The following is a 20,810-nucleotide window of genomic DNA, read 5'->3' as shown; positions in this document are numbered from 1 at the left end:
ATATCAAGTGTTTATGACTGTCTTTTAACTTCGATGAAAATATCGATGACGTCACGCAATTATTGAGTTCGTTGACCATGTGAGTGGTAAAATCATAATACAATCAGAAAAGTGTATTGTAATCTATTGTAAACCAGTGTTTGCATGGATTAAGTCTGTGTATAAATTAGATAAAGAAAAAACCACTATTACCAAGTAGTGCACACTTACACAAACAGAAGGTATTAAAGCTCTATCATGATTTTAGTCGTCATAAATCTTTACAAAGTTTGTTTTAAACTTATTAGAGCATACTTTCTAGTCATTAGTGACTCATATATGATTCAAACACTGTAAATAAATATATGTTATTATATAAATACTGTATAACTTTTAACTTCCCTGTGATGTACTTGTTTATAATTCTTGCGATATTTATATTATTTAAATTATTAAAGAAGGAATTCATTATTATTATAATAAAGGAGCTATTAAAGCTATTAACAAACCATCATTCAAGCTTATTTATTTAGTATAGATTATTAACAAGAATTAATTACCATAATAACTGAAAACTGTGTATTAATCATATTGATATTTTTTTTTTTCTTTTCTTCTGATTTTCATCTATTTTTCTGTTTTATTTTTAATTGAAAACTTGTTACTTTTAATTTGAAGTACATAACATAGAGGAAGTCCAAATTTATTATTACTATTATAATTACTATTGTAACTACTTACTGTTTGACTTTTTATAATTTTAAAATAAAAATAAAGGGTATATTTTCTTCATCACAATGAATAAAAGTAAAATTATACTCAAAATAATTAGAAAAAATATTATGGAGATTTAGATCGCAAAATTAGAGGGCTTTATGGCACGTCCGGTATACAATGTTTACACAAGATATCTTATCCACTACTAATTATGCTAATAACCCTGCCCACATGTAAATATCAAACAGTCACGTAAGTGTATATCAATATATATATTTATCTTGTATAAAGCATAGGATCTTTTGAGCATTGTTGAAATTAGTTGATGGCTTAATGACTAGCCAGCTTGTCCTTCATAGCAAGAAAAACGGGATGTTAACCATGACTTATTACCTTCTCAGGCATGAATAAAAAATCACATCCTTTTGCTTTGTAGACTTTTTTTTTTGTTTAAATGGAATTATAAAAGGTTTTAAAAGTTAAAAGCTGGTGTGATTATCTGGAATTTGTTTAAGTACTGATACAATACCGTAGCTTACTGTTAGTTACCTTGACTTAGTATTAGTCAACCTCTGTTTTATCCTGAAATGTAGTATAAATAGTGTACCGCCCTCTATTTTATGAAAACTTTATCACTGAGATGAGTAAAGTAGGAATTAGGTTGTTTCTATTGGTTGGTTGTTTTTAGTGCCTTGGTCATTTGCTCTATTGATTGGTTGATGAAGATGTTGCTTGTTGTTGATTGGTTGTTAAGTAAATATCAACCAAGCTTAATTGGTTTGTTGGTCAGATGATTTGTTTAGTGTTGGTTGTTTAGTCACCTGATTAGATGATCATAAAGTGTGATTTGATTTAAAGTGATTATATTTCATATAGGCCTAGTTAACACATACACAAAATAATTAAAAAATAATTAAATTCACTAAATCTTTAAAAATCAGATTATAATATTTATAAGTTCAAGAACTTATTTAGACAACTTATTTGATTTAAAATGGACATTTGGAATTTGAAAAAAAATGTAATAGCCTGTATATATACAACCTCATAGAATAATGGGTTAAGAATGTTGTTGCAAAGGCCTTGACATTGTAGTGTCAGTCTCATGTTTACGGAATGTAAAATTCCTTCTTTTTTTTTAATTTTTAAGAAAATCAATATATAGCCTGATGTGTAGATTTAATGCAAATGATATGTATTAGTCTCAACGATAGTAGACAATGTCTTGTATGAGTCAAAGATGCTCTCCAGGTGAAATAGCATCCTGAGATGAGTGTGCGTCTTATTGTACTTAAGTCACTCATTTTTTTTTATCTACAGTATATGCAATTATGTTATTTTCTGTGGACCAGAGATTTTGAAATAAAAGATTAAATGAATGAATTTAGATCTTTTATCTTTTATCTTTTATTATGAGTTATTGGTGGTGAAACCTAACAAAGCATGTAATGCAATCACCAATACATTATGTCCCATGCCCTCCCCTATACAACAATTTCAAAATAGAGGGCACTATATCTATAATAAAACAATTTTGCAGACCTTGCCTTGAAAATACCTGAAGATAAAGTTGTTTTGTTTCATTCTATTTAATTTAGTTTTGCGATTATAAATTCATTTGTATTTGTTATCTACTGTAAAGCTCTTTTTTTTATTGATTTTTCACAATCACAAGCAGTGAAAATAAAGGGGATTCACCATTATACAATTATCATCAATAAAGATAAATCGAGAATATCAGTTTTGAAAAACAATACTATCTTTGCTATATTAAGAAATTGTAGGTGAAATAACAACTTATATAACCAACTATTTTAATTAATTACCTATACTAAAGGTCACTAGAAGTGAATAGAGGAAGTATTTGATTGATTTTCGTTTCCTACCTATAATAATGAGATGATTAAATTTGAGATAATAGTTTGACAGTTAAAGAACTTCCTAATATCCAGTTTGTTTGCTTTTTTTTTTAGTAATACAAAAGATTCACTCATCAAAAGACGAAGTATGATTATAAATAACTTAAAATAAACAATTATTTTATCACACTGGACAGAATTTTTCTCACAGATTTTTAAAGCAGAATAATAAGTTTCAAAGAATTATATTACACACAACATTATATTTTATAGTTATCTATATTAATAGTATGTCAGTATTATAAAATATGTTTTTCTGAAGTAATGCCTTTGAATATTTCTATATTAGTTTTCGGCATACATAAGTACATTTAACACTCGTTCATAAAACGAGGGCAATTTGTTCACAAATAGTATGGTTCCATAAGTATCAAGTTTTAATTATGAAAACCGTTGGTGAAGATATACGCTACAGGCGTTTATATGAGGTTGATTTTCAGTTCAAATTCTTTTAGTAATGTGTAAGTGGTTTAATATATTAGGCCCATACTTCATATGTAGGTCTGTGACTAATACAGAATGCCATATTTTGTAATTTTAATAATATACAACAAATTATGTATTATGTTCAGAAAAATGTATATTTTGTTACAGCCTTGTATCATCCTTCATACCTCAATGATATTCACAAGAAATAGTTCACAAATTAATAAATGATATATTTATAAATGTACATTTTATCTGTAACTACTACTTCTGTACAAACTACCTTTAATGTGATTACTTATTAAAGATATTGGAATAAATTATTCTCTCTGAAACTATGCTGCCTCTTATTATGTTTCATAATGTGTTAGTGTGAATGTTTTCTCTTATGGATACAGAGCCAGGAGGGCCACAAGGGGAATTAGGCAGTGAAATAGTTTGAGACAAAAATAAAAATGTTGGGCCTAGTGTGGAAGTAAACCAACTAGTTTAAGTAGCCGGATTTTTCCTTTTTTCCCAAAAGAGACAAAATTTGTCATGGGACAGACCATCACTCATGTTGCTGGTGTCTACCTTGAAATTGGGCACTGAGAAATTGCATTCGTTCTAACCCTCGAAACCTCCTTGGCTATTAATGTATGTAAAAGAGGATATAAAATATGTATTAAATGTTTATATATAGTTGTTTTGTTTTATGTGCAAGTCCCATTGAATGGCAGCTTTAGCAAAAGTCCTCAATATCCATGTTCAACAGAGATCAAATTGATACACCCCTCCTCTTGAATGAAACACACAATGCAGTAAACTCCAAAGGAATACTTATAACTTCAAGTTATATAAAATGAAACTTGCGAATAACTCTTTCATGAGTTTATTTATCACTCAGATTTCAACATTCAACTGTCCGTAGACAGAAAAGTATCCATTTCAGAAATTAATGAATATGCAACAAAAGAATGACCACTACTTAAGTAGCATTTGATATAATAATAGTATTAATATTAGATATTATCTTCACAATTCTGAGATATTAAAATATTATTAACTAAGTACACTTAATAATACGGTCAGTCACATGATGACCGGCTTTAGAGGGCGGGGCTGTTTTTCCATACTTTACCAATTATACTTAAGAGTTATTTAGAAGTTGGTGTGGCTAGGCCATATGGGCAATTAACCACCAGGGTGAGGTAGTTGAAGCATCCCATCATACTATTGAGTACTTTCAAGCTCTGTCTACACTATCAAACTTTATGTGACAAAAAATGTGATGCCCAAATATGGACATGATGATGTCATATCACTACCATATTTGGGCACATCACATTTTTTAAACTTTAGTTGGTTCTAGCGTAAGCCTATGGTTTGTCTTTAAGGAGTAATGCATAATGAATTAAAGCTTGCACCATGAGATTATAAGATTACTTTAAACCAGTTAATAACAATTTAAGTGAATGCTTACCTAATGAACATGATAATGATTAGGTTTGCAACGGCATTCATACTATTCCATTTCTTTGTTTTGTCGTTGAACTTTTCAATGCGACATACTTTTAAGCTGTTAATGTTTCAAAAGTCTTTTCACGAATATGTTCCATTGATTCGAGACGAGCACTTGGGGCATTTTTAAACATTTCTTGTCTTATTATGACAAAAATAAATGAGGAGCGAAAGTTTTCATTTCCTTCAAAATATTGCTGAAATAGCAAAATGTGCAAAACAGTTGTATTTAGATAGTAGAGGTAGGAACTATTCTGTTAATTTCATTAGATCAAACAAACTTGTAAAGGTTACATGCGTGACACTTTCAGGCAATTTTGGCCCGACTATTCATTCAAATAATCGTTATCGATAACTTAAATGATATTCTAATAACAAATCAATTGAGTGTTTTTAATCGTTATTTGCGGGCTGTTATTGAAAATTTGTCCAGTTTCTGCTACCAAGAAATTGGGGTTAATTTATTCACACGGTTAATGACTGGTTATTGATTTGCAGCAGAAACAGGACCTAAAATATTAACTTAAAAACCTATTTTGCAAGACAATTTGATTTAAATTTAACTGCATCTTGATTGACATGGACATATCTTGTCTATCTTTATCCATTGATACCTTCAAACAATAGTATTGACACGCTTGAATTATTTTAATATATTTTTCATATAATAGTCTGATTTATCTCGCCGAAAATGAGTGGTTTTATATGCTGAATGATGAAAACTTATTTTTAGTAATTGTTGTTTTTAAAAATTTACCGCATTTGGGTTAGCCCAAGGCTTCACAGTAGTTTTAAAGATTTGAATGCATTATATTATACCTTTTTTCTGAAGTGTACACCCCACTTAACGTTTTATTATGCGATAACAGATAGAATTGTGTGGGATAATATTGACCTGGATTTAGTGTGGTCCTACCCTGGATACAGGCACGTGTGTGTATCTGTTTATCTAGTTTCAGTGGGGCTCTGATATTGTGTATGTGCACGTGTACACTTTCACTGTCTAGTTACTGGAGCCAGACAGTATTCTGTACCCTGGCCGAAATGATAGGAACTTTGTAGAGGTATTTGCTTATGTGAATTTGAATATAGATGTGCATATGAACTTTAGATTGTAGGCTTGCAGTTCTTCATACTGTACATACACAGAATGGGATAACTTGTTATGGCAACAAAGGCATCTTTGTATTAGGGTACCTTGGATCACTTATGATAACAGTGTACATCATCTGATCTGTTATGATACCTTTAAATAAATATGAGTACTGACCTGGGATTGTTTCACCTAGTTAACCTGGATCATATGATTGTAATTTCACCCTGCCTGCAATCAAATATCCCTCCCCAGGTGGATCATATGTACTAACCTGGGGATTTTTTTCATGAGTTTGCGAAGTATGTGCCAATTGTAATTAAAGGCAGGCAAATATTATAGGTGGGCATAAAACACTATAGTACATTTTAAATGTGCAGTGAATTCTATTTAGAATATGTACCACAGTAGCATTAAATGAACCTAAATAGCCTCCTGCACCAGTTTAATGTGTGTTGTTATTCATTTCGGTTTAGTTACAAATTCCTTATCTCCAAATCCATGGCATAGCATATTAATAAATTAAGGATCAAATATTTCAATTGTGTTTGTATGTTACCTAGCAACTTGTAATATAGATTCGCACTAATCCATATTCGATAGTTAATCAGTTAAATTTGTTTACAATTACAAATAATGAACGTTCTGTTATTAAATGTCAAATATACTGCAAAGTCAAGAAGAGAGATGATGCTGAGCAAAGTATGGCTGTTAATCCTCTCGCTTTTAAAAAGCTTACGTACTATAATAGAGTCACGAGATATTTTTCATAGAAATCAATTAGGGATGAACCATTGCATTTTGTAGGTTCCCCTATACCACAATGTCTTGAGCATGACTTACTGAGGCTCAGACTGGCTTTAGATAACAAAAGATGGAACGGAAGACCTTGTTTTCCAAATTATTGTTGCTCAGGTGTGATTTCCTCCTTTATATTAATTATTATGTTACCATATTTTAAAGATGTTTACTGATTTTAAGGATCTGCTGTTAGTAACTGATAAAATTTCTAACAATGAACGTTTTAAACGTTTTTGCATACCTTTTTCGCGTATTACTTTAAACTTTTCAACAATTCTAGGTCCCATACGTATTACTCATTAACTAGAAACTGAACTCTTTTACCTGTTTACCTGTTTTGATACTTGTTGTTAAGAGTTTACATTTATATATGTTTAATATGGTGTGACTTGGTGGTCAAGTGTTAAAAGTGCATGGGTTCAAAGCCTGCATCAGTCTAGTTTTAAAAAGAGATGGTGTGCAGTAGATAAGCACAGACTGCTGTGGATTATTTAGTGTATGGTAAAGTGTTCCAACCAAAATGGGTTCATAACCTGTATTGCTCTATATTAAACCTACAGTTATTTATAATTAGGAAGCTTATTTTGCCACAAAAGTGTTCAAGTATTTCTATATTTTTCCTGATTGGCCGCATAAACTGTTAACCATCCCATTCTGAATGTTCAACAGTATAGATAAGCTACTGACAATGAACTTGGCCATATACCATCAGGTCATTTTGTAACCATCAGTTACAAGAAAGAATTAATTGGAAATTAAGCTGTGAATCCTGAAAAGAGTTGAATGACCGACACAAGAGGAAATCATATATTGATATAACAAGTTTATTAGATCTGTTTCCAGTGCTAAAGGATGACTTGTAAAAGACAGCCAAAGAAATGATCATTTAAATTCAATTAAAAGTTCATCTCAGAAAATGTTAAACTTTTCCATATAAAAACAAATATATTTTACATATACAAAAATAAATATTGAATGTTATTGACGCAATACAATTCATTCATTATTCACTAATTTATTGAATGGTAGGGTAACATAACAGAAAAAAGTACACCAGAAAGGAATAACAACAGTTCTTGTACAATAGTTGTTGTTGAAAACTGTAATAGTAGTATAGTGGTTTTTATGATTCATAATACAGTTTGATTCATAATCTAAAAATCCAGGGTAGTGTTAAAAATATAGAAGAAAAGAAATTAATTACTCTAGCAGGCTCTGGTGTGATTCAACGCTTCTTTTGTCCAACGTTAGGCTTGGCAATTCTGTGGTGACTGCCATTCATACAGTCTTTTTTATTTCTAACAGTAAACATCTTTTCATATACTAGCTATAGTGTTTAAATAATCCCCTGTTTTTATCTAGTCAAAATGATAGCATATATTGTACAAACAACAGGTCACCACCTTATTGTATTTAGTCAACCTTGGCTCCCTAGGTCTCAATTTGTTATCAATTTTTTATATTAAATTTACAGTGATAAACACAATTTAACTACCAAGATTTAAATTGAGTACTAAATACTATGATTTTATTGCATTTTTATGAATAAAAAACAAATTGGGGGAGGGAATATACTGTTTGCTACTATATAATAACTGTTATAAGTAGGACCAATGCAGAGTGTAAGATTTGTGTTGTATTGGATAAAGCTGTTCTAATATTTGCATTGATAAAACACAATGTAAAAATAGATAATGGATCAGAAACCAGGTTTCTACCAATCTTACAGTAGGTTTACTAGGTTAATATTCAGACATTGGCTCAATATCATGCACTAGCATCTATATATAAATTATGGTTAATTATGACATAGGCGAGCACAATGGAAAAACTTCGGTACAAATCTCTGCCTTGGATACATACCTGATCTATCAGATGTAACGCGAAATGTAATAATGTAAATGTTAATAAAGCTTTATATATCTTTTGTGTGTATTATGAGTAAACGAACGCAAAATAACATCAAAATATCTTGTAATCTAGAATGTGAGTGCGTGTTGTTGTTAATACGTGATGCCATAAGCAAAAATCGATAAATAATTATGATATAAGTGTAGTTAACTCTCTCGATACCGAACACCCTTGGGCTAGAAGGAAACATGTTACAGTCTACTCTTCTAATACCAGACTCTGTAAAAACCGGAAACTCCCCCACTTTTCTTGGAGTCCAAAAGGTCCGATATTCTTTTTAACCATTAAAAACACAATCACAATACCATACTTTTCCAGAAAACAGCCCGAGGGTGTCCAGTATTGGGATACTTGACTGTATAATAAACTTATTTGTTTTCCGAATGTGTTTTTAATGGTAAAAAAGAATTTGCGTTTGGACCTCAAGAAAGGTTTTTGATGAGTTTCCAGTTTTTAGAGTCCGCTTATTGGGAAAGCTGACTGTATTGAACTAGTTAATTACAGGTATTGATTTATCAATTTATTGACTTAACTAATTTTTGTCACCTTTGGCCTGGAGATATTTGGATAACCTCATTGTTGGATGTGATGAAAATTTACCAAGGGAAATCAATTACACAAATGATCAGTGGTTGACGTAAGTAAACAGTTGACACTGTTTATTGTGATCAGTAACTAGCTTTTGATGTTTCCAAAATTATAAAATGAAGACATTTTCTTACAGAAATTTTCTAGCATTAAAAAAGCCTAAATTCATTTCTTGTATATTTCAAATTGCCTCTATGGGAAAACAGAGTAAAACATTTACATAGCTGAAATGCATGTACAAATAAAACAATTGACTTCACTACTGCATGATCATAAAGTGAGAAATAGCATTTAAAAAACAACAAAGGAGAGGTATAACAGAGGAGTAGGGAGATGTTAGAGCACTTTGAAAGGTAGAAAGGAAAAAAGAAAAAGGGCTTGGGATATATTTGTGTAGAAGAGGACTTCATATGCCACTTCACCCCATCTCCAACCCATCCTCTTTTTCTTAGTCCTTCTAAATTCTGGTTTTATGAGATTCTTTAACTTTAAACAAAAATATCAAGACCCTGTGTGTAATGGTTTTTTTTTGCAACATAATAACATTTATCCACAGTACACAACATCCATTAAAAAAATGATAGATTAATTATTAATATATTGTGAAAATAGAAGGCTGTGGAATACTTGATATAATGCAGATCCAAAATATTCTGATTGTATTAGTTGTTTTTGTCTGCTAATGCTAAACATGCTCTTAAATAATATATAAAGAATAAATCTTAATTAAGAAACCTACTATAAGTTCAAATTATATATCAATTAAATATTTTTTCTCTATATCTTACTTCTATTAGATTTTAACACGTGTTTAACCAAATATACCATTTTAGTTATTATAATTTCAAGTAGGAGTTGTTAGTTAATAAAATTAAATTTAACTAGGTGTTTGTTTCTACTAACTGTATTGTTTTTTTTATTTCAAGTTTAGTTTAATCTGGATAATAATGAACTTAATGGCTAACTGGTAAAATTGTGTGTAAACGGAGGCATTTGAAGATGACAGAAACAGTTTTTTTCACATATGGCAGTTTGATGATCATTTGTACTTTTTGTAATTTTATGTGTATTTTAACACATTTTATTGATATTTGTAACACAACCAAACAAATTTCCCAGCATGAGTTAATATTAAAAGTTCCATTGAATTGAATTGAATTTCTTTCAATTGGCAATCTCGGTCTTTATCATAATTATATATATAATACTAAAAAGTATAATATTATTATCATTTATTTAAAGATGCATTGTCCCCCAAAAACATAAAAAATATTAATTAATAAAATCAGATTTTGAATAGGCCATTTTGCATTTGTATATTATGTGACATTAAAAAGGCATAATCAACAAAATGATTAACAAAAATGATTATGAAATAGTTTATAAATATTTGTGAGATTGAACAAATAAAATATAAACGTAAATTATAATTTTATTTAAAAATAGATATCTGAAAAAATTGCATAATTGCTTTTATATCATCATTTATGTTTTGACCTTCGTTAAGAATGTTTAATGTAAAAATAATGTTAATACATTCTATAAATGTGTAGCAATATATTATACAATATTAAAGCAAGAGGCAAGGTTTTAGAATAAATTGTTAAAACGTTATAAGTATTAATAGAAATTTTTACTGCTTCTGAGCTGCAATCAGTTTAAATTATAGCGGTTATAGAACAGTTGTGGCAATGTTTGTTGCTATCTTAATCAACTCATCTATTCTACTGTTTTTCAATACCTCAAGGATTTCATTCTTCTGTTCTGTTTCTCATCTATATCATTTACAATGAATCTAATGTTATATTATTGAGTTTTAAAGAATAATAAGATTGTAGAACCCCCTCCTTTGGGACAGCCCTTTCCAGAAGATACCTCTATTAAGGGGACACTTTCCTGTGAAATGAACAATTATGTTTTTTTAACACTACAGCCAACCTCCATTCAGTGGACATCCCTGTTTAGGAGGACACTATTTCCTGTGAAATGAACAAAATAATACCATGGCACCCTATTCAGTGGACATCCCTATTAAGGGACACATATTTGACTCCCTAAGGTGTTCTCTTAGTAGGGTCTACTGTATATCTAAATCGGTTATAATATTAGATAAATTCAAAACAGAAAGAGAAAATGTATACTGTAAGTATAGTAGATTAACAAAGTTTTTAATAAACATGCTCAAGAGAGCCTTGAGTAGTGTAATTGTAGAGTGTGGATATACCAACAACTTGTTTCGCTATAGGTGTTCTCCATCTATATCATTTATTTATTTCATTTACTTCTTTCTTTGATGGCACTATCAAGATCATGGCACTAGAATCACAAGTGGAATAAAACAAAACATAAAACTTAAACATATATCATCACACCATCTATTTATGTATTTATTCAAATCTTAATAGTAATTGGAAAACCAGTTCTGAACTTATTGGTATGATCCAGTTGATTGACCCAAACGCTTAAAGTTTTTGTTTAAACGACCTACAATTCTTTTGTCCAGGACTTTGTATGTATATTTTAGAAGCTTTTTTTTAGAATAATCAAAGTATTAAAGCAAGTGCTGTTTTCCATTCATGTTTTATAAAGGTGGTGATTTCATTGTGACTAGAAGGTTGGGCATTTTACTGATGACAATACGAGGTAAATAAACAATATGAGAAAAGTTTACATCTACAAAAACCCTGACCGTTCTTACAAAATATACATGCTATAAAATAATCGTATTGATTCTTAACAACTTTTTATATAGAGTTTGCCAGGATTTTTGATATGTTTTTGTATAAATATATAATTAAATTTTCGTAGAAATGACCCCCTGTCTTGGGGACTTTCCTTAACCTTGCTGTGGGTGTGATCACTAATATATTCTTTATGTTTAACATGAAATAAGTATACCCTAAAGTAAGTATTATTCCCATAGGATATTTAGATTGAGTTTAAGTAGAAAATTTTGTAATAAAGTGTTATAATCATTTTATTGTGGATAGGATCCATAACCTGATAAAGTCAATAAAGTTATCATAGATTGTTCAATTCAACATGATAATCATTGGACTTTCGAACAATTTGCATTTCTCTGATCAATGATATTTTTAAAAAGATCCAATCTTCCTTAGCATTAAACAAATTATTTAAAAACATTAGATTAAAATGTCTAAATTATTTTGCTATATATCTATCTTTCCGGAACAAATAAATCGAAAGTTTTTGTTTTATATCATCCAAAATAGTTTTATTTTAAAGAACAAACTATATACTTATGGCTAAGGTAAATATAAATTGTGTTTCTCAGTTTTACTTTGAAACCTGATCCAAACGCAGTACCTGTTTTCTTTTCAAATTCTAAAAGAAATACCTTTGCTAATTTTTCTATAAAGAAATTTGTTGCTAATGTGGTGAATTAATTTTAGTTTGCATTAAAACAGAAGTATTCGGTTTTAATGCTTTTATAACTATAACAGCCATCAGCAATTTTATTCCTAATATATGTTATGGACATCTTTAGGTATAATATTTAAAATTAATTGACCCTGTTAGTTAGGTGCCTGGGGGTAATAAACGTTGAGTACCTATTTAGGATCAATAGAGTAAGCAGGCAGGTGTATACAGTACGGATTACACGCTTGAGTGCCTGCGCACTATGACAATCAGAGTAGGTGTAACAAGGGATTGCAATCTGATTGCCGTGCTAAAGCTAAGAAAACTATAGAGCGCTCCAGAGGTTGAAGTTCACCAAGTATACTAGTATTATTTCTATGTTGATATGAGCTTTATAGCATAGTGGTCTATAACACGGACTCAGCTGCACAGGATTTAGATTTGTTGCCGGTTATATGTTACAACCATGATATAAAAGTTTTGCCAGTTGTGAATATATATATTTTTTTTTATTGAGAGTTTTACTCAGATAATTTTGCCAAATGAAGGATTTTTTATTGTACATGCTATTATTAATGTGCTTTCTGAATGGCTTTGCTAGACGTCATGGAGCAAATAAAAGTAAGATTATTAATGTTAGGATGAAATGTTTAGCAGTATTAGTTGACAGTGGTAGGGGGTGTAAATACTATGCATTTTCACAATTTTGTGATATATTCTTTCCTACACAATTATTTTATTTTATACATAAATACTGATTTATATTTAGCTTGTCTGAATAAACCTGAATATATACTATTTTTGAATACAACCATAAATTTAGTTTACAAAATAGTATTTTGCCCATTTAAAATTGATCACTCTTTTTAATTGTTAAATATAGTATATACTATATTTGAAAATATATATTTAAGTTAAAACTATGTTTTTTAGGGTGGAATATTGCATCATTGATCAGGTTCATATATTAATGATTATTACTACATAATGATTCTAGACAGTTTATTTATTTTCTAAAAGTATGATACATAGTATGAATTATATAAAAATTTACCAAAAGGAAAAATTATTTTAATAAATATAAAAACAAAAATAAATTTGTTAAAATCTAAAAAACATATAGGCCTAGGCCTATTTTTTCATTTTTATGAATGTGATATATATTTGTCAAAGTTTATGTATTATATCACAAATATTATGTAACAAATAAAGCATGCATTTAATGTTGTATTTATGATAAAATTCCTCCGCACGGTTACATAAAAAGATCATCTGACCTATTTATTCCAAACATACAGTACATGTTCAAAGAACTTGTGTAATTCATAATTAATTAAACGTCATAGTAATTACTTTTATATTAAGTGTTAAGGCCCATTATGATTGTTAGAGTACCGAGTTTCAACGCCAAGTCTGTACTGTATTGTTTTCATTGTGTTGTTATTCTAAGCGATTCCATTCTATTAATCATATGTTCACTCGGTATTAAATATATTCAATCCCTTTTTATTTCCAAAATATATTCATCTTAATTTGACAAGAAGCTTCTAACATTTACGACCAAAACAGAACTTCTTTGATTTAAATTATATTTAATATATAAAAACATAAATTAGTAATTAAAGTTAGTTAATAAATTGATATACTCTGAAAGGATAAATCATTAAGGATTATATAAAGTTCAGAATGCAGGATTGATCAAGGATTATTTAGTGCAGGAATTTAGTTTGAAAAGTGCACGTTTCAGGTCGATCTGTTAGATGTTGTGCGAGTAGCAAGATCATAAAATAGTATATACAGCTTAACTTGTCATTTACTATTTCCTCTGATCAATCATGTAGTGTAATTGCAAAACTTTATAGTTTTTACATTTATCCAACTTTATCCTCCAATAAAACAAATCAATCATAAAATTGGTTTTATAAAAAAGAAAATAAACCAAATTTTATTAGATATCATTTTTAGCAAATCATTGATTATTTAACAGTTAGTAGACCATAGTATATTTGCCCATAGTGTCACTTTTATGATTAATAAAACGTAAAGGTTTGCTATATACTTTTGTGGTATTTATGTAAGTTCTTAGTGCGTGTCCCATACCGTATCTAATTTCCTCCGAAATACTTGTGTGTATAGAAATATACTAATAGGAGGTATGTTGAACTGTTTAATAGTCTTATAATGAATGGCGTTTTATAAGAAGATTAAAAACCCATTGAATTTGCTCCTTTTTAAGATCAGTCTAGATCCTAACTAACATTGTTTTCTTAGACTAAAAACATGTATTACAGATTTTAGATGACTTACTTAGTAACTTTACATTGGAAATTAAAATTCAAAATGCACAGTTTGATATACTAATACTGTAATATTTATTACTGGGGATATAGATCAATAAATCACAATTTATGACAACCAAACAAATTGGCAAACATAGTTTAGTAGATCAATGTCTTATGACACGCCCAATTCAATAACCCTAAAAAGTTGGTGAAGGGAACAACACATTATTAGGACAAGATAGTACTTTAGATCAGTTCTAGGAAGCTAAGGAAATTATTGATACGCTAGTGATGTTATCATTTAATCCCTATAAACTTCAACATATAAGGATATATTAACCATAATTATTTCTAAAAAAATATAAAAAAATGATTTTTTTTAGTTCTTAGTTATTTCTCATTTTTATCAAACTTTATTATACATTATTTATTTATTACACCAACCTAAACACCATGTGAAAAGCTGGATTTAAAGAAATATAATATGCATATAGGTTTTAACCTAATTTTAAGTTGAATGACATATTTTACACTAAGATTAAAACTGAAAAATATCTCTATAGCTGCTGAAAATGAATGTATTGACTATAGTCATTTTGTGGAGGAATGTCCTCAATATGTTAGATATAAAATGATATAAGGCAGGTAATTCCATCTGGGAATAACTGAAACTACATTTCTTTAGATATTTTCAAAGAAGAATTATTAATATGTTATTAATATATCATATCAATAAATCAAAATCATTTTTATCCTCTTAAATGTTATAAATCTACTTTATACAGTTTCAGATAACTTTTTATAAGATATGATGCAATGTCATAATATATCAAGTTCAACAAATATAAATTATTAAAATTGCATTTTTGGTTAAAAGTTGTATGTATTATCAGTTTTATATTTTAATTTTATAGTAGGCCTACATATTTTGTTATGGTAACATTTTAGTTAAAGATATATTAAAGTACTTCTATTTATATTCCATTCTATAACTGGCAGGCTTCCCATTGTTGAGTGTGAATTTAAATAAAATAAAAAACAAAATAATAATAATATATGCAAGCCCTGTATTTTCAAGGCCCTAAATATTGGTCCAATTTGAAAGGCCTTTAATTTTGTTGTTTGATTTGTTTCTAAACTGTAAAGTCTTCATCATGATTGTATTTACTTTACTAATTTTTAGGCAACAGGTGATTTCAATATCCTTCAAGATTAAAAGTTTTTATCTTCATAGGTCCAACAATTATTAGTCATTATCATTGTCTATATCGTGCCTGCTTACCTGGATAAACCGGACATAAGCCCTTTTCCACGAAGTGCGAAACAATTACGAAAAGAAGAATTTAGCGGTAGCTCACCTCCGTGATAAATTGGACAGTCCGCTATAGCGCCCTCTAGTGGGACCACTCCCATGTAATACCGTCATCATTTCTTTTCGTATCGTCGTACTGACAACATGAAGTTTCTGAAGAGAAGATTTCGAATTCATAGGAATTATTATTATCATAAGAAAAAGTTATTATCAACTCTACTATTTTTTTCTTAAATCAATATGTTATGGTTACTATTCTCTAAGTCCAGTTATTAAATCTTCCTCATCCATTTCGGAACCCCTTTTGACGGCCTATCACTGATTACAGCAACTATTAAATTTAATATAGTCAAAGTGCATTCTGTCTGGTTATAGCAATATCCATAATTAATAATCAGTGTACATAATATTGCAATGATTAACTTTGTTTTAGTATTAATAACGAGAGTCAACTATATTGACCATTTGTCATTTATTCGCTAACATGATCCATCAAACATGTCAATAAATCTTCCTGAGGTAATTGGAGCATGAGAGCAATGTAATCACCTTGTTTTAATTATCATTAACACAGTCACGGAAATCCACTCTCAAAACGATAACGTACGTTTAGATGTACTTTTTTCAAAATCTGAAATGGTTTTTAATGTAAGTGAAAATAAATAATGGGATGGAATATGAAGTTTATTGCTGTAAATATTTCTCTGTTTTAAATTGGCCACATTTGCACTTGTGCTTTGATCAAGTGTAAACCAGTGGCCCTGAAATTATATATATATATTTAATTTAAATACTAAGAATTTTGCTTAAGTCAAAAATTATTTAAGGATTTTACTTAAATTGTATTCACTTAAATAGGAGAATTGTTTGAAGGTGTTTGCCTTAAGCTTGGTTCCCACTTATGTAACGCAGCGACGTAAGCGCAACGCAAGTAAGTTGACCAATCACAAGCGACAGTTCGGATGATCTACCGCATCTTGATCGATCAAATCACTTGTGTTGTTCTTATGTCCTTGTGCTACGTCCTAGCAGGAATCAAACTTTATTCTAAGTGTTAATGGTTAAATATGACTACTGAGAGATGTATGCCACAATCATCTAGAAACATGATGGCATAAAACTTGGAAATCTATTTAACCTTCTATGCAATTTATCAGCTGCTTATCATGGAAATATCTCCAACAGAATTTATGGAGCTTATCAAACACATAACATTATTGTATTTCTAGTATTTATGACAGATATATTTACCTGTCTATTTCTTGCCTAGCTTACTTGGATAAACCGACAACAGCCTTTCTCCCCGAAGAGCAAGATGTAACTCCAAAAGTAGACATTTTTATTGAACACCTCTCTCCACAAATGGTATAGTCCATTAACTTTTTTTTCAGTTTTTAAATGCTGAATGATTCTTTTATGGATGATACAGCAGAACTTCTATTAAGAGACAAGTTCAGGACTCAACTAAGTGTCCCCTTAATATGGGTGTCCCAATTAAGGGGTTCTACATTTATGCTATCCCTATTTTGGCCATAATAAGATTAAGAAAATGATAAAATCTTTTTCAAATATTTGTGTCAATACGACATGTTCCTGCAGAGATGTTTTCAGGTAATTATCTAATAATATTATGTAAAATAAGTACTATAATAGTTAATGTCTGGTTATGGAAACTGTGATCTATAGTTGTAATTTCCTCTTGAATATGGAAAATGAAATTGGCAATAAATATATATTTATATAAAAAAAGTGTAGTAAGAAGAAAAACAATTTATTTCATGTTGAATGTGTTTTGTGGTACTGTATTTAAAAAATAATTTCTCACATTTGTTAAAGATCATTTACTATCAAAGGATCAAAGCAGTGGCACTGTCATCACTTATGTTTGTTTGCTTCCCCAAACCAGTGTTCAAGTCCCGCCTATGTCACAGTGAGTTTTGTCCTGGTCAAGCATATCACTACTAGCTACTGTATAGTTTAAATAGCAAGTTTTTTTTGTGAATATTAAACCAAATATAAAATAGGATACATAGGAAATAACCTTTTCTTTTTAGTTAAACTTTTAAAGGTAATTAACTATTCTTTGAAATAATGAAAAGGATAAAATTTCTAAAAGATATTATAATAGTTTTGTTTGACTATTTAATAGCAAGACAGTTACTACATGCACGATTAGGTTATGACATTTACACATTACTAAATAATATATCACCTTTACAAATGAACAGTTTGCCAAAGGCTTTCTTTTGTTATCTTAATGTATTTTGTTAATATTTTATATATCTAAATCGCCTTATGAACATTTCAAGCATATTTTAAACACCTTCAACCGCACTGTAAAGTTTCACATTTTTAACATTAGAGAGCAGTGGTTGTATTCACCAAACACACTTAAGTGAAATATTAAAGTCAATACATATCATTAAGAATTTCATTGAAAAGTAAGCTTTTTTTTATGATCTTATAATTTATTTTGACTTTAAAACTTCACTGTAACATTGGAGCAGTTGTTTTATTCACTTAAGTAAGATATTAAAGTCAATACATAATTAAAAAGTTCACTTAAGTGAGTTTTAAATTTTGGAGGTGTCCCTAGCTTTAATATGAATTGTGAATACAGCCACAGAAAATAACATTCAAACTTTCAACTATTGACTACCTCCATCTGTGATAATTCCAGGATTTCTTGATATGTATCTTCCATTTCTTTCACTGCCTCATGCCATTATTCCTTAAGGAGTGACTTTAGACAATTAGTTCTGCTTAGTTTAGAAATGTCTGCTGTACAGAAACCATGCATGTTCTTACGTTCTCTGCTGGTATCCTTGCCTCGTAAAAGTATTCTTTGACAAGATAAACAGTATTACATTACATTAAGACAATCTAATGCCATTAATAAGTTGGGAGGCAATCATAGAGTCTTAACATACATAGATGTTGTGATAAGTACCTACGTAAACACTGAATCATCTTTTACTTTTCATTCATTCTTATGTATTAATAATCTATTCATCATCTAAATGACATAACATGGCTTAAAAATTGTATTAAAAACATTCATATAATGAGATGGAAATCTGCAACGGAAAACAGCAGAAGGAATGCTGTATGTCAAAGCGTTTATATAAGCTCCTTGTTGCTAGGTGATACTAACTTACGTAACAAAAATAACTGAAGAAGATTAACTGTGAATTAAGTAATTGCTATTTCTTTTTTGTTTGGATAGCGGTCATGACTCCCATTAAGTAGTAGTCATTGAATTGATGTATTTGTTGATTATTTGATTCCCCGACACTAAATTAGCATTTTTTTTTATTTCAACAAGTATAAAGAGCGGACATATAAGATATTATGATACATCACTTGATTCAGTCAAAATATTGGCTGGTTAATAAATATCTTTACAAATTAGACATGAAAAATGTCATCCTTAAGGCTTTTGCGTAACCATAAACAGTACTGTACACTAGCAAACGCCTGCGCTAAGTTTGCTTGCGTCATTGGCAGGAGCCACACGTCTTGTGTGCCACATTCTGCCGAGATGTTTTAAAGAAGAATTACATCGTTTCACTTCCACTTTTATAGGACATGCATTAAAGATGTTAAATCCTAATAATATCCAGACAAAAGTAATTTGAATTGCTGATTTTAAAAACATGGTTTTATTGTTTTTACAGATATGTCCACATTCTTTACTGCCATTCATATAAATAATATATTTAGCAACAATTAATTTTTATTGAAAATTAATCAATTATATTGTAATTACAAAATCATCAATTCAATTTTATTGCATAAATTTTTACAGCTAGCAAAAGGGCAATAGACATACATGACCTAAACAATAATTTCTTATGGATACAAAACTGATGATTGTGATACTTAAGTTTGAAAGGAAGACAGTTGCTTATTTATATCATGTTATAATGTTAGTGCTTTAGATAGCGACTTGTACAACCCACAGCTATGTATTTAATCAGTGTGTAAACTACACTCACCTCTGTGTAGTAATAAGCATAAATTAACTTGTCATTATGCCTGACTGGAAATAGTGGTGATTTGATACTAGTGTCAATATTTGACGATTCAACAGTCTTTCATAATTATATTAAGGTTGACTACTGGTATCTACAGAATATTTACGTAAGGGCAGAATTCGGTAAATCGCGCATTACTTCTAGAATGTTTACTTGATGGTATATTAAGTTGGTTCGTACTTTTGGTACTGAATTTAACCACCTGATGTAACCCTGTTTACTATTTAAATTGAGTTAGATAATTATTTATTGACAATTTAAAAGAATTTGGTTCAACGATTTAAAATAAAAAAAAATACAGTTTATTAATACTGTAATTACAAAAAATATAAACGTTGTAGTGGTGTATACTTTACTATTTCAATCGACTATTTTTGTAAATTTGACTCAAACATTTCTCTTTTGGAAGTAATTCCACAGTTTCAACAAAGTATTAAATCGCATGTTTTTCTGTGTTTAGTGGTATATCATTTGTAAAACATAAAAACAATTGATATTTCATTACTGAATGGATAAAGAATACATTAAAAAATTGTTCTACTTTGCATCCATCCATTTCCCCATCCCTCAACCCTAATGTTACATACAAACACAAATTGGGTTTGATTAAATTTGACTCAAACATTTTGACTCATTTTGTGACTTTCTCTTTCGGAAGTAATACCCAGGGTGCTAATTTTAGTTAACTACATAAATCACTGTGTCTATTTATCATTCCTGTAAACGACATGTATTATTGTCCTGCGGTACGTACATTTGAAATCGTCAGTTTTTTTTATGTTTTTTACCTAGATTGTACACGAGCACAACGAGTTCACCTTGTACTATCTAGTACTTATAATTGTTTCATTTCAACTTCTACGT

The 20,810-nt window shown here is 29.6% G+C and overlaps 1 protein-coding gene across 2 annotated transcripts in view; it reads left to right on the top strand.

The window, feature by feature from the left end:
- LOC144846783 (epidermal growth factor receptor-like) overlaps positions 1 to 20,810 on the top strand; it is a 95,026-nt gene that overhangs the window by 33,114 nt on the left and 41,102 nt on the right. Inside the window, exon 1 of one of the 2 annotated variants that reach the window (XM_078703572.1) lies at positions 12,402 to 12,936. The exons of the other annotated variant lie outside the window; for it this stretch is intronic. Within the exon in view, the coding sequence (XP_078559698.1) occupies positions 12,858 to 12,936 (79 nt within the window). The 5' untranslated portion in view covers positions 12,402 to 12,857. Of the gene's footprint in view, positions 1 to 12,401; positions 12,937 to 20,810 lie in introns of those variants that run through there. 2 annotated transcript variants of the gene reach the window in all.

Source organism: Antedon bifida, chromosome 1 (genome assembly GCF_963402885.1).
Source record: "Antedon bifida chromosome 1, ecAntBifi1.1, whole genome shotgun sequence".
Taxonomy (NCBI): domain Eukaryota; kingdom Metazoa; phylum Echinodermata; class Crinoidea; order Comatulida; family Antedonidae; genus Antedon; species Antedon bifida.
This window is presented reverse-complemented; position numbering and strand designations above follow the sequence as displayed.